This window comes from Anas platyrhynchos, chromosome 1 (genome assembly GCF_047663525.1).
Source record: "Anas platyrhynchos isolate ZD024472 breed Pekin duck chromosome 1, IASCAAS_PekinDuck_T2T, whole genome shotgun sequence".
Lineage (NCBI taxonomy): Eukaryota > Metazoa > Chordata > Aves > Anseriformes > Anatidae > Anas > Anas platyrhynchos.
In genome coordinates this window covers 187,244,246-187,259,934 of record NC_092587.1, presented here as the reverse complement: position 1 = coordinate 187,259,934, position 15,689 = coordinate 187,244,246, and the positions used below count along the sequence as shown (strand labels likewise).

General features: G+C 34.3%; 1 protein-coding gene across 6 annotated transcripts in view; it reads left to right on the top strand.

Annotated features, from left to right (window-relative positions):
* Positions 1–15,689, top strand: part of SGCG (sarcoglycan gamma) — a 141,620-nt gene that overhangs the window by 80,998 nt on the left and 44,933 nt on the right. For all 6 annotated transcript variants that reach the window (XM_038175207.2, XM_038175198.2, XM_038175214.2 and 3 more), the window contains 2 exons: positions 7,851–7,952; positions 11,116–11,203. In XM_038175207.2, the coding sequence (XP_038031135.1) occupies positions 7,851–7,952; positions 11,116–11,203 (190 nt within the window). The remainder of the gene's footprint in view (positions 1–7,850; positions 7,953–11,115; positions 11,204–15,689) is intronic.

Sequence of the window (15,689 nt, the reverse complement as noted above, 5' to 3'; positions counted from 1 at the left end):
ACTATTTAAGTACTTGATAAGTTCAGACACTTATAAAGGAGAGGATCATTTAAGGAAATTTGCACAATATGAAACTAGAAATATGATGCATTAAGAAAGGAAATTTTTAACTGGAAATCAAGTAACACTTTCTGACTTACTAGGCTGTGCAATAGCATGCCATATTAAATTGTAGGTGACCAATCATTTAGAACATTTAAAACCTGACTATCAGCAATAAAATGTAGAGTAAAAAACACTCATGGCAAGAGTTCTCCTTCACTGCAGAGACATATACTAATGAATCTGAACAGCCTTTCCACAAATTTCATCATTAACAGTGTATACTCCATGGAATTAGTTGTCATTTTGAAGATGCCACATTTTTTAATAATCAAGCAAAAGCAAACGTAGTTAATTATTCACAAATTTTCATCCTTTTACTAAAAAATTCTCAAGTCAGAACAATAATATTCCATAGTTTCTATTCTGAACAATCCTGAAGAGTTGTGTTTTGCATTTTTCCTTTAAATTAAATATATTTTGCCTCCAACCAGACCACAGCCATTCCCACTGTCTCTGTGAGACAGTGGATATCTAAGTGACCTCTAGTGACTGGCCTCCAAGTAGATTTAACTCCATTACCACAACTCTTTGGGCCCAGACACCCAGCCAGTTTTTAACCCAGCAAAGTGTACACCTGTCCAAGCCTTGAGCCACCACCTTCTTCAGGAGAATGCATGAAATCCCACCATCTGATCAGAAACATTCACTCTGCAGTTTCTCAATTGCTATTTTTCAGTGTGGGACTTTTAGGACATGTCTGTTTTGAGTCCAACGTTAAAATGACCTGAGTCTACTGAGCTCCAGTAGAGATCAGTGAGACAGAAATGTAATCACTGTTCCCAAATGATGGCTGCCTATGTATATTTGTTTAAATTATACATTTTATTTTATTTTATTTTATGGAGGACCATTATGTAGAAAACAAAGAATTGAATATATCATTCTTCAGAATTGTACAATAGCCTATGACTAAGCTGTACACTTCTTTTTTTTCTTTTTTTCTTTTTTTTTTTTTTGCCTTTGGTACAAAGAAACAAGAAAACAGTGGTTTTCTATGATATCTTTACATGTTTTTTGAAGATATTTAGGTATGTAATAAAGATTTTACTAGTAGCCTTACCATTGTTTTTACAAATCCCCAAATCTGTAAACTCAAGGAGTAGATGACCACTCCCACAATTTGTTCCATTCTTGTTTATTTAATGTATGTTTTCTATTGTTACTCATTCGCTTAAAGAAACCTGCCTGTCATGTCCACAGAAATAAACAGAAAGCCATTGTATTCATGGTTTCTCAAAAGCCTTCCACAAGTCTGTATCAGATCCTCATACTAATGGCCCCAAATTTACCTTACATGTTTTGTCTGATCATTTTTTACTCAAATAAGTTGTCCAGAATTCTTTCCTTTCACTAAGATATGTATTCTGTGTACATCTTACAATGGTCTCATATATTTGAAAGAAATTATTTATCTTTTAGCTTTTGAAATCTCTTGCAGTTAAAACACTTGTCTGTGCCTCAGTGTCTGCTCAAGCAAAGTGATAATGAGAATTCATACTTCTACACACTTAAATAGCATAATATGTACCTGTACTGACTGCTTACTAAACTTTTCCAAATACATAGTTCTGTATATATACAGTAGTGGGAAAAATGTAATTTGACAAAGTATAAATATAATTTAAATAATATAAAATTAAAATGTAAATGTTTTTAAAACTCCTCATTAACTGTGTTGGGAAATATACAAATTGTCCTAAAGCTTTCACTTTATTTTATAAAAGAAACTTCATCAAAAATAAGCAAATGTTTTTGGCATCTTTCGTAGCAATTTCTGTACAAAACTGTTGAGTTTGGAATGGCCATCTACTTTACTAGACAAGGGAATATTACCTGCAATCATTCTAACCATATCAGGGAGTTGCGTTTCAGGACTTATCTAGCCCTTTTCTGGCCAGGTGAGATTAACTTCTATACCAGGAATGCTTGCTGTTGCTAACTGTTCTGATTTGACCAATATCTTTGACAAAAAAGACACCATTGTCATCTGAGAACAGGAATTGGATAACCTTCTCTGTCTGAGCCCAGGAAATAGAGTCCTTGCAATAGAAAATGAGATGAGGTATCAGTAATGTTATTATACCAAGCACGTACTTAGCTCCAAAATAGATATTGTAAGTCAAACAGAGAGTTTCATCAGATTCATTACCAGTCCTGTTTTTGCTGATTGCTCTTTAACAATCTCTACCCAAAGCCCTATTATCTCAATGAAACAGTACGCTCTTGTTTGCAAAGCAAGTTCTCTAAATAGTAATAGCTGCAAGAAATACTGCAGTGAAAGCTGGATCTATAAAGCCATTAATTGAACTACCTTTGGGGCACAACAAATGATGTTTCAGTCAGAACTTGCCAAAGTCTTTCCCTGGGTTGACCTAAAAGTAGGATGCAAGTATCCTATAAGACAAGGTGTTTACCTGAATCGAAATAATGCATCCAATCTACTCTGAAGTTAATATAATTATCAGTTTCAATCAGCAACTACAGTATGTGTGGACTTCTAATACTCAGAAAATTTGAAATATTCAAGGAACTGGTATTACAGATCAAATATGCTATTAAGTTGTGAAACAGGAACCACTTAAAATTAAGAGGAGTGCATGTCATCTAAACTACTGTCTGATTTAACTTAAAGATTTTATTGTTGCTTGTTTTTTCTGTATCTGATTTCTTCCCAAAAGAGGAGAATACACAACTTCCTGTGCAGCTCTTAGCTGTTACATAGATCAGAGGTTTAATTTCCGTTGTTAGAGGAGTTTGAGGACTTCAGTTGAGACTAACATTCTGAGAAAGTGCAGAAACTGTGATGATACGATACGATACGATACGATACGATACGATACGATACGATACGATACGATACGATACGATACGATACGATACGATACGATACGATACGATACGATACGATACGATGTAATAAGAGTAGTGGTTGACCAAGAGTAGTGAGTCCCCATGTATGTCAGTTTCTACATTGGTAGGAAAATGCAAGCTATGGATACTGATTGAATTTAGGTGACAAGAAACACTCGGCATAAATTGAATGAATATTCCTTATGCCTCATCTCATTTTTAAGGGCCAAGTACCCCAAACAGCAGACCTCTACATTATTATGTTGGCTTGGGAGATAAATCCTGAATATATATTTGATGCTCTTTTGAATCCATAAGCTATAGTCTGTATGTTGCTCAGCTGCCTGAGAGCAAATTGGTGTGGGTGCAAGAGCCCTAGAGCTGCATTTTTCCCCTCTTGATAGTCCCACAGCAATGTGCATCACATTCCATGTGACTTTTTTGGTCATATAATCATAGAATTATGGAATTATAGAATCATAGAACAGTTTGGGTTGGAAGGGACCTTAAAGATCATCTAATTTCAACCTCCTGCCATGGGCAGGGACACCTCCCACTACACCATGTTGCTCAGAGCCCCATCCAACCTGGCCTTGAACACCTCCAGGGATAGGGCATCTCCAGCTTCTCTGGGAAACTGTTCCAGTACCTCACTACCCTCTCAGTAAAGAATTCCTTTCTAATATCTAATCTAAAACCACACTCTTTTTAGTTTAATACCATTATCCCTCATTCTGTCACTACACTCCCTGATAAACCCCATCGTTTCTGTAGGCCCCCTTAGGTATTGAAAGGCTGCTATAAAGGTCACTCACAAACCTTCTCTTCTCCAGGCTAAATAACCCCAACTTTCTCAGGTTTTCTTCATAGGAGAGGTGCCCCAGCCATCTTATCATCTTTGTGGCCGTCCTTTGGATCCAGTTGAACAGATCCACATCTTTAATATGCTGTGTGCACCAGAGATGAATGCATTACTCCACATTTCTCCAAGTGGGGTGTCATGATAGGAAAGGGGAAGAATCACCTCCTTCAACCTGTTAGCTAGACTTAACATGGAATCACAGAATCATTAAGGTTGGAAAAGACGTCCAAGATCATTTGGTTCAACCATACCCCTACTACTAATGTCACCCACTAGACTATGTCCAACCTTTCCTTAAACAACCCCAAAAACAGTCACTCCACCACCTCCCTGGGCAACCTATTCCAGTGCCTGACTATGCTTTCTGAGAAGAAATGTCTCCTAATTTCCAACCTGAACCTCTCCTGGACATACTTTGTGGAGAACAGAACTGCTTTCCCCTTTTTCAGAGGAAAATTATTTCACATTTGTCACGTTGCGGAGTCTAAGACAATGATAGCCCATCCAAGATGGCCCTCCCATGCAAATGTTCCATAGCACCATGAGTCTTATCTAATATTCTAATAGTGGTAGCTAATTATTTTAGGAACTTTGGAGTATCTGATGTATGTAATTGGATGAATAGAGGTCAACTATGCTTTAAACTGTGATTTCCAAATCAAAGAGCCTTTTGCTGACCTTTTAAGAGGCTTGAACCCATTCAGAGCTTGCATTTATTATAGAATCCCTTGGCTCTGTTTCTACAAGTGCTTACCTCTACAGGAGCATTTTCAAATGATGAAAAAGGCTTCTGGAAGGCTTCCTCTTATTCCAATTAGAATCTGCTAGTTTTGAAATAAATAACTGGTCACACCTTTCTGAACACTGTTGCTAAATTGTATCTTTACTTTGAAAGGTTTTGGTAGGTGCCAGCAGTTCCCACAACAGTAAACTTGCAGGGCGAGCAAAATCTGCTCAGTGTCTACAGAGAAGTACCTTTTCATCCTCATCTTCTATACAGCTCAGTCCCTGCCTTGCTGTGAGCTTTTAGTAATTGGAAAACATAGGAGTCTCAGGGCGTTACACACAGTGGTGTGTAGGGCTAAGGGTCAGCACAATCAATCAGTGACAGTCACCAGCATCAGGACAGCAGGAGTCCAGACTTACTATACATCTGCTATGTTTAATGAAGCACGTTTTTCCCTAATCAATAGTTTATTGTATAACTGTATCAAAGCCTTCATCTAACTTACATTTGGACCTTTTCCTCACGTCAATAAAATATTTTTATCCAAGGATTTGAAGAGGAACACAATCAAATCCTTGAGATGGAAAGCATCAAGGTTACTCATCACTGAGGAAGTCACAATACTCAGTAAATTATAATTGGCTTCTCCTGAGTGGTAACGTAAGAAGCAGAAAGGTTTTTTAAAGAACATAATGTGTAACCATTATACTCTTCCTTTTTATGGAACTTATCATTGCATCTCGGTACATTACGGTACCTGTTCATACTAAATCTGTCTCTTTTACATTCTGTGTAACTTCATTTTACCTATTATCAAAGGGAAATAATAGAATTTTCCCCATGGCCAGATGATGAGAATGGATGATGAGGCTCTTACTCAAACATGTAAGAATGTGAGCATTGTGCTAATGCCTAAATGAAATATTTGATGAAGAAAATGGTACATATTCGAGCACTTATGCAAAGTAATCCTGAGTGGTATGTCTGGATTTATGGAAAATAAGAACATAAAAATATAAGTAAATTAAAATGTTAAATTTTGCCATGTGGTGTATTATTCTTGATGTCAAATATTCTTTTGTCTGTACAGCATTTTTGGAATAAACATTAGAGAAAAATCTGAGTCCATTAGAAAATGTGTGCAGAGTAAGTTGCAAAATTTACTTTTTCAGCATCAGTTGCAGCTTTTTGTCTCTTGGCAATGCCAAAGTCAGTATAGAAATTGTCACCCAAGAGTTTATAATTTTCCCTGATTGCTACTTCTTCCTCTACCTTCTTAAATTTCAAATTTGTCAGTCTTTTTTTTTTTTTTTTAGCTTACTCTATTACTCTTACTCTACTGTTTACTTAGTTCCCTATATTCCAAGAAAAATAAGAAAACTGTGTTAACAACTAATGAAGTTTAATATAGTCTATTTTCACCTCATGGAAAAAGGCATGAGATGAGAGCAGATAATCAGATCCTTAATTTATTTAACAAAATGACAGACATCTACTACCTGTATTTCTCTAGAATATCATGATTTTTCTTATATTTTTCAAAAGTGTTTGTCTTAAAACCTCCGTTTGTTTTAAAATCTGTGTGTTTTTATAGTGTTGAAATTATCTCTGTTTTATGTTACAAGTTAGAAAAAATAGTCTATAGTCTTCACTAAAAAAACACATACCTGAATCGTTCAGTGGTGCCTAGAAATCGTTATTAAGGTTACATAAGGGGATTACATAGGGGATTCATCACAGGTATTAGTTTAGTTTAGACTCCTGATATGTATCCTAGCTACTTTTTAAAAAGCTTTGCAATGGTCTAGACTTCAGAAATTTTATCTAGTGTACTGAGAAAAGTCAGTACACTATCTATTTCAAAGCTGTAAAATACTTGACACAAAATAACAGATTCCATGGATAGCTATTCTAAAAACCTCTTTCCTTAAATAAACGCATACCAAGGAGGAATCGTAGTGGTACTCTCCAGCAGAATGAACTGCTGACATGAGGATTTCCCACCTTATGGAATTTAAGCAAAGTTTGTTTCTCTTCATCTTTCTTTAAGCCTGTTTAAAAAAAAAAAAAAAAAAAAAAAGTTTTTCAACGTAGTCTGGTTAGAAGTTATTTAACATTTTATATATAAAATATATCATTTTATCGGAGAGAACATGCTATATTGGAAAATAATTACAGCTAAAGCTACATTTTTTCCAGTGGTAAAAAATGCTTTTTTTAATTAATTAGCTGAATAGGTTATTGATCTGTGGCCTGTCATCTATTACCTCTTCTCTCCTTTCATGGAGAACAGCCTGAAAAATATTTGGAACAGAAATAGTTTTTGGATTTATTGTTTTTATTTAGCTCTCCCACCTATTTCTTGTAGCTTGAGGCAGCTTGGACTTGGAATAATTTTGTCTGTGGCTGAGCTGTAAGGGTTGTAATACTTTTTTCAGCTTTTTTCTCACTCTACATTGGTGGTGCAGGGGGAAAATCCTTTATAAATTACCTAAATACCTGTGAGAAATGTCCTTTGGCTGAAGCCTAAAAGTCCTCTGATTTGCTTAATGTAGTATTTCCAGATTCATTTTTCACATTATCAATGCTGTGATAACGGTAAAAGAAATAAAAGTTTAAAATGGGTTGAAAGTGTGGAAGGTGGAACTGGGTTAGAATTGCGAGAAAGAGACTAAGAGAATGAGGTCAAAAACTAGCAAGCAGGTGAGGGAGAAAGTAATATGATAGTGTGAGAGGAGGAGCCTGAGCCTACAATCAGAGGAGGAAAAGATCATTCTTTTTCCCAAGAAAGAAAAACTATTAAAAAGAAGGAAAACATTATTGAAAATGGAAACAAATATAAATCTCCCTTTGTCCCTTCAATGGGCATAGAAGTGTTGCATTCTGTGTGAAGTATAATGCTGATAGAATAAATCTTGAGATATGACCATAAGGTTTGTTTTTTGAGCATTTGTGTGTAAAACTATTTTTCATGATTTTTAGAAGTACAAAAGGTATTTCAGCACAAGCAATACAAATGACCTTCCTTTTAAGATAATGAATGTAATATTGTATTTTTCCCTTAAAAACAAGAAAACAAACAAACAAAAAAACTACTAATTTTTCTTGAAAGCTACTATTTATTAAAGAAAAATGTTCTTGAGGAACATTGTGAGGAATTCACAAAAAGTTAAATGCATTACTGTGGGTATCTTTATAAATAGAGGTTAGGCAGACAGCTCTGGACATTTTCAGTTTCTGAAATGAACAAAAGAGAAATATGGCAACAATACTAAAATGCACATACTTCTTGCTTCTTCTCCTCAGACTGGAATGGGACATCTACGTGTTACAAAAGAAGGCCTTCGTCTAGAAGGGGAATCAGAATTCTTATTCCCTCTTTATGCCAAAGAAATACATTCTAGAGTGGTAAGCAATTAATCTTACAAAAATACTGAAATAAAATTAATGCAATTATGAGCAGTTGAATTTAGGTTAAGTCTCGACACCTGTCAGGGGGAAAAATATGTATATGAGTATAATGTAGATATATGGATATGTATTTTTATATATATTATGCACTCACAGTTTTGCATGTGTGTAATATTTTTGTAGATATATAAATATTGTATTGAAGTATGCAAAAATATAATAAATATTTTACAAGCAGGGTCGTTAGGTCAATGTTCAGATACTGTAACATTTTTCTTTTAGGCATATGCTTACAAATTGCTTAAAAAGGAATTAAGAAAGATGATGTGCATAAGCAATGCTTTCAAGAATGTATAGAAAGTTTTTAATTATTTTTATTTAGAATATTTTTACGTATGCTTCCCTGTGAAATTGCTTGTTTTGTTTATTCATACATTACAGAATTTATAAGCTTACAGAACTGTGTAAATATCTTTAAAATTAGTGGATGCTGTAGGAAAAGTTATAATTTCTATGTTAGGTTCAATTTTTATCACTTTAGGACAGCAGAATTAAGTGCATGACACCTTTATATATGTGTATGTAAAACCAACAAGACTTAATGGAAATATTTCAGATTGAATTTTGTATATACCAAAAATTTTATTAGTATTATTGAGGTTAAAAAAAAATGGTCAAAGGAAGTATTTCATAAGCAGTTTAACTTTAAAACAACAGTAATAGTATGCATAGTATGGAATAGTAGGTATAGTATGGAAGATTTCTATTAAAGTACTGAGTTTTGATGAAGATAGAATCTGAATTGGTTTTGAATTGTGCAGGTGAATTCTGAAGCAGGTGGATTTTTTTTATTTTTTTTTTGAGCAATATCTGTTTGTTGTCAACAAAAAAAAAAATAGTTTTTGGATCTATCTTCTGTCATACAAACTCACAAAATATTTTATGAGCAGTATCATCAACCAATTGGACATTTCACAGGATGAAGCACTACTCAATGAGAGTAAAAGCCAGCTTTGACTCTTTCATTACTTCATAATTATCCTTACTACTTCAATAGAAAGAATAGCCAGGTATTAGACTTTTCTGAAACTAAAGAAAAAGTTAGCATTTGTATTGCTATGGCAAAAGAAAAGGCAAATAAATTTATCAGATAACATGGTTGACATAGGATTTAGGATTAGGTCATTAAAATGACTGAAATTCAAGCAATGCCAACATACTTTATTAAGACTTTCTTCTTTCTTTCTGCAGTAATTTTTTCCAGGAGCAGGAACAGCTCTTATTTAGACAGAGAGATGCTGTTACTAAAACTGTAGTTTCATTTCATTTCTTATGCTGTGTTCTTTTCTGCCCCATAGGCAGTGTAAACAGTATTTATGTGCTTAAATTGAATTTCTCTTGATTTTTTTTTTATCTGATAAAACATGTAACTTTTTAAAAGCAACATAGCTAATACTTAGTAGCTCACTGCACAGAGAAATAGGCATGCAATGTTCAGCTACCCTTTGTACTTTTTTTAAATATTCCTCTTAATACCTTTAGTACCATATAGGAAGGAAGATGTGTAGTGGCATCTAATATACACCCATCTATCTAATGACCCATTGTGATCATTAGTAGCATGTATTAATTAGAGCCTTGAGGCTGCTGGATGGCTCTGCCCCCTATGAACTGATCATTCATCAGGGTTTTGCTTATTTGTTTCCATGCTTGTTTTTGAAACATTTGAACTCTATTGAATATAAGCCTCTAGAGAGGTTTAATTGCCTGTAGCTTGATCTCCTGAGTGTCATTCAATATATTTACTCTCATAAAATTGCTTATTTGTTATGACTTCTTTTTCTAAGTTTGCCTGTTAGAGAATTAGACTATCACAGCAGCTTTCTTCCTTGCCTTAAGTGTTTTCTGCTTGTAGTCTCCTAACAGCTTTTCTCACCTAATGAGGCCTCCAAAGTGCTAAGAAAATATATAGCAGAAAATCTACTCGCTGTGTATCATCTCTGGAGCCTATTACAACTTTATGCTTTTGTTATGCCAACACAGAGTTGTGGGCAATACCATTGCATTTTAGCTTATACATATTCATAACAATATAAAAGTTGAGCATTTAGAAATATGTTACTAGGCCTTAATTAGTCAACAACACATGTGGCAGCTGCAGATTTAGAATAAATAGAATAGCTTATTCACACTTCAAATTAACATTACAAATCAGTAAATTATTTTTGAAATCAATCAATAGCAGTCAAAATAAGTTTACCAGGGATGCCCAGATTTGTGGGTCATTTAGAATATGCACTTAAATGTAATGTATTTATCTGATCTTCATTGACTGTTATAAGTCAACAATAACAATTTATAACTTCTATCTGATGTAATTTATAAAATGATATTCATTTATGTTGCTTATTTAGTGACTTCTTTTGAGATAGCCTATCTTTCTACTTGTAAGACATCCATTTCAACAAAAATGTGTAAGTCATATTCCAAACAGTTTATTGCTTTTACCACAGTTTCTAGGAAAGTGTTTATAGCAAAAATCTTTGTATAAAATATATTCAAAATTCTCAGGTTAACTTGTATATTAGATTACAATGCAAACGTGATTTGGGAGTGATTTTCAGGGATTAGCCTTTCAACATGCTGGCTTGAGTCCAGAAGATGTACCAGAAGCAATGTATTTGAAAGAGACTGATATTTTACAGTATTCAAATAGTTAGAAACTATTTATCTAGGGATGAGGATCCCCTCTGAGGTCACAAACAGACAGCTTTTTAATACTCTCTTTGTATCACATATTTCCTGATAATTTGGCCATTGCCTTGTAGGAAGCCTCAATTTATGTATAGAAAAGTAGTTAATCTAATACTAAAGCATTTTTCTTCTTAAAAGATAAAACATTAACAACCATATTCAGTGGGCCAGTAACATAGATTTTGGCCACTTGAAGTATTCTCTATAATTGGTTTCCTGTTTTAAATCGGATATACTTGAAATAATCAAAGGTATTTGCCCAAATTATTTGATGACATCTGTGGATGGTTTTGTAACTGCAGAGCTCTTTCAGTGACTGAGTTAATATATACCCCAGACCAAATTTTGAAAATTGTTACAGTTCTAAGTATTCAACTGAATCTACTGTTTTTTCTCCATACTTCAGGACTCATCACTGCTTCTCCAGTCTACTCACAATGTGACTGTGAATGCTCGCAATTCAAATGGAGAAGTTACAGGCAGATTAAACGTGGGTAAGTCTAAGTAATATTTCCTTGTTCACTGTTTTTGGATTTAACAAATATTTCTAAGGACCTTGGAGAATACAAAAAGTTAAATGTGATTTTTTTTATACTGTTATGGCCACATTTACATAGTGCAGCTGCCACTTAATAAGTAGCAACAGTATATTTCCATTTCTCACTTAAGCATTAATTACATACATATTTAAAGAACTTCTTTATTGCAGTTATGCAGGAAAGGTCACTAATTAATCCCAATTTGGCCTTTAAATGTTTTCTCTTTTTTTTTTTTTTTTGGTCATTCAAGCTAATTATAAGGATCTGAATCATTCCTCTTAAAAATGCTCATAAATATTTATCAAATCACAGTAGTGGAACTCATATCTCATTTTGATAATAATGAAGGGTTTGAAATGTACAGTACTTTTAGTTTCATATTATTGATACAGCCATTAAGCTACTTTGCAATAGGTAACAATACAGTGACCACATGACCAAAACAGTACATATTACATGGTTAAAATTTCCATTATGTGTAACATATGCTATTGATTTTGTCTGTTTGTGGATTCCCATCATGGGACCAGATATACTGTTGTGCTGTGGTCAGGTCCCCATCCTGCCTGATGAGAAGTTCTCAGAAGGCCCTTTGGGAAGGGTGAACCACAGAACAGATCATTTATCACCACATTAATTTGTCCAACCTGATTCCTGCCCAATTTGAAACTTAGAAGTAAAATCATGTCAGACAGTAACCTGAAAGCCTGATGAATTGTTTGACAGGCTGTGTCCAGCCTGCATTACCTAGAACTGCTAATAGGAAAGGTGTGCTGTACATATGTTCATGAATACTGGGCCCTGAATTGAGTTTAGACACTAGTCAGATGAGTGACCCCATCATTAATTGGTGCTTTTGCATGAAAATGAAAAGAAATGCTCAGATTTCTGCTGAACTCAATTCTGTTATCATATTTTAGTATATTCACAATGCGCTTATGGGACTATGTCCCAATGGAAATAAGGCACCTCCTTATTTCAAGCCAGAAACATGACATACTGGCAGGAGTAAGGTGCATCACTTCAGACAGACGTTTCTGCATGAAGACTTAAGAAGCATTGTGGGGGAAAAAGTATAGGCACTGAAGAGTGTTGTAACTGCATTGCTCATTTAGTGTTTGGCACCTGTACTGTAATTGACATTCTTAAATGATCTCTGTCTGAGATAGTCATCCATAGTTTATCTTTCTTCTTAATGAAGAGGCTGCAGTGCTGAAAGTAGTTAAATTACATATTTTACTGAAAGGAGAGGTATTTTAATTATTGTGCCAGCCAAAAGAAAAAAAACCTCAGACCTATCTCTTTTAATTTCCTCTTTTCCCCTTCCCAGTCACCACAGAGGCTTTCTTCTGAGATCATTAATAAAGAATGGTATGGAGAACGCATGGGAATGTGCCTTCTTAAATACACAGAAAGTTAAACATATCTGTTCTGTAGAGTTAGAGATATCTGGATCAAAGAGCACTTGTAAACCAGACTTGATTGACTGGGAATGGTCAATACGAACCAATATCATATAGGGACTGTGTTATTTAGAGGGGAATGTTCTGCTGGATAGAAACAGACTTGGCCATAGTGACTGATTTATAGCAAGTACTATCCATATTTAGTATTTTCCTTCCTTAGTGGTAGTTTAATTCTGTTTCTCTGATTTTAATCACCTGGTTCTTCTGGCCTCATTCCCATTAATGTGCAAGTCAGTATTGTTACATCTTACGATCTTTAACCCATTCCCAAAGGAAAACCCAATACTTCATGTTGTCCAGACAGGCTTTATCTGGCTTAGGCAATATATGAGGAAACTATGAGGAAGGAGGAGAGTTTAGAGTGGAAGACCTGCATCTCAAGCCTCTTAAAAGTGGTCTGTGTTTTAAAGGAACTCAGATTCAACACTGAAGTGGGGAAGTTCTGACAGCACTTTGGCTTGCTCTTTTAAAGCTACTACAAAAAATATTTAAGAGGGTGTGATAATGATTTGAGCATGGGAAAATCAGAACTACATCAAGAGTAAGTGCTGAAAATGCATTTACATATTACTTAAAATAAATTCGTGTCTAAGTAATCTCTGTTTGACTGACAATTCTATGTATTCAATTCATTAATAATTGGTCTTAAATGATGTCTGGGATAATTGGTAGCATTGTAAATACTAACATGAAATATTACTAATATTAAACAATACTAATTTTAAACTAATAAAGTGTTGAAAGACCAGTAAAAATTAATTGAGTAAAGAACTCTGTTAATACCTAAAGATATGATCAAGCAACAGTGACTGGGGCAAGTTACAGTTTATTGGATTAAATGACCATCTATAAATTATTTGATATTTTTAGTCATCCTTAGCTGGTCAAAATACATGCAAGATGATGTTCTCTTATAAAAAAAGAGTGAAAAACAGGTGTGTGGGTAATTTACTTCATATGCACAAGACATTGCTAAAGAATTAATGCCTTTCACAGTTGCCAGCATGCTGAAGTTATCTCTTAATACTCAGTTCATCTTATAAATATGAATAGTTGCCATTGTGATGTGGTTATATAGATAAAGATTATTTCAAAGATGACAATATAATATAGTGTCACTCATCAGATCATCATGAAAACACATTTTAACTTACAGAAGACTGTGATTTAAGTGATCTGTTAAAATATTTTAATAACTTATTAAGAGTGATTCAAATACCCAGTCTTCAATAGAAGTAATTCGCAAGAGGGATGTGAAACAAGTCTTCACCTGAGGAGTTTCTATGGAATTCGTCACATGAGGATAACAGGCATGTATTATTCAAGAACGAATGAAGTTTCTCTCATGAATTACAGCTATGCTAAAATATCTTCAAATGTGAGCAACTTCTACTATTGATGCTCTTGTTTTAAAGTTGCTACATGCTCTTAAGTTTACTTGCATGACATACCTCTTGGAGAAGTTTTGTGAACATTGTAGTTCTTTATAAGCGCTGTATGTAGAGCTTGCTGTGTTTTGGACTGTGTTCCATAATCACACTGCTTTTAGAAGCCTCTGTGAATGCAGATACATTTAACTGTCTGTCAAGAATATAGTATTTTCAAAGTAATAGGGATTGTAACTAAAAAAAATCACCACTTCTGTGCTTTACTCTTGTCTTCAGTATCCCTCTGGATGGCAGAGATATCCCATTTTGTCTGAGGTACTCATTAAAATCATTTAAAACTCACAGAATCACACAGAATCGCAGAATCATTTAGGTTGGAAGAAACCTTCAAGATCACCTAGTCCAGCCTCTGACCTAACACTAAACCAGTCCTCCACTAAACCATATCACTAAGCACTACATCTAACTCATATGTGACCAAGGAAGGAAGGAAGGAAACGAAAACTAATTACTAAATTACATTTAAAAAAAAAAAAAAAAAGGAAATGGGACATTTAGTTCAGAGAATGTGGGGAGATTATTTATTTTGGAACAATTATGGGAGAAATGGGGCTTAGAAGAAGGATGTTGACCAACAGAGAGAAAGGAAAGAATCTAAGCAAGGCACATGTTTGTGAAAGTATAGGATTGATAGTCAGTCAGAGGGAATTAAGAAAGCAATAGAGAGAGATGCCTTATAGGCAAATCAAGGATGTCCACAAAATAGATGGTAACTTTTTTTCATTAGTATATATATATATATCTTTAACATCACGAATAAGCCTCAAAAGTTCTCATTATCACAGCTCGTTTATCAACCTTAAAAACTGAAATATCCTGAACTTTCTTTGATAATCCAAGCAGTTGAAGAAGGCTGCTAACTATCATCTCTAAGACCTCCATTCTCATCACTTCAAAGCCTTATTCAATCCTAAAATAAAAATGTAGCACCTTTGATTCTATCAAAACTCTTCTTTATAATAAAGGAAAATAGTGTAAAAAATGAGCAAACTTTTTCAATAATGAATTTTAGCATGTATAATATATATTTAAAATGTATAGCCTATAGAATTGATGACCAAGTATTTAAGAGCAACATTTGTATCAAATAGTAAATGATGCTGCAGTTAAGTAAAGATATGCTTACATACACAGCCTACTAGCAGATTAATACAACAGTCATAAATTTGTGGTGGCATTGCAATATATTAGGAGCTGAATATTAAGAACTTTCTGTGAAAGTGGCTGAAGAGCAGCATGCTTTCCAACTCATCTTTAATTAAAAGTATGGCCAGTTTTTGAAAAGATTTATTTTTCAAGTATCATATAAGGAGGCTTCAGGCTCCAAAAGACTGAATTTTGATGGCTTTTTTCAGGGTTAATGACACAAAGGAAAGGAGCTTCCAAAGTCTTTCAGGGCCTGTGAGAACAGATTCTAGTACAGTGGACTACTGGTCCTTCTCCTAGTTCAATTATTTACACCAAGTAATGGTGACATCAGTAGCTTCAGGTGAGGAGTTCACTTTAAAGTAAACTAGAGAGAATTTA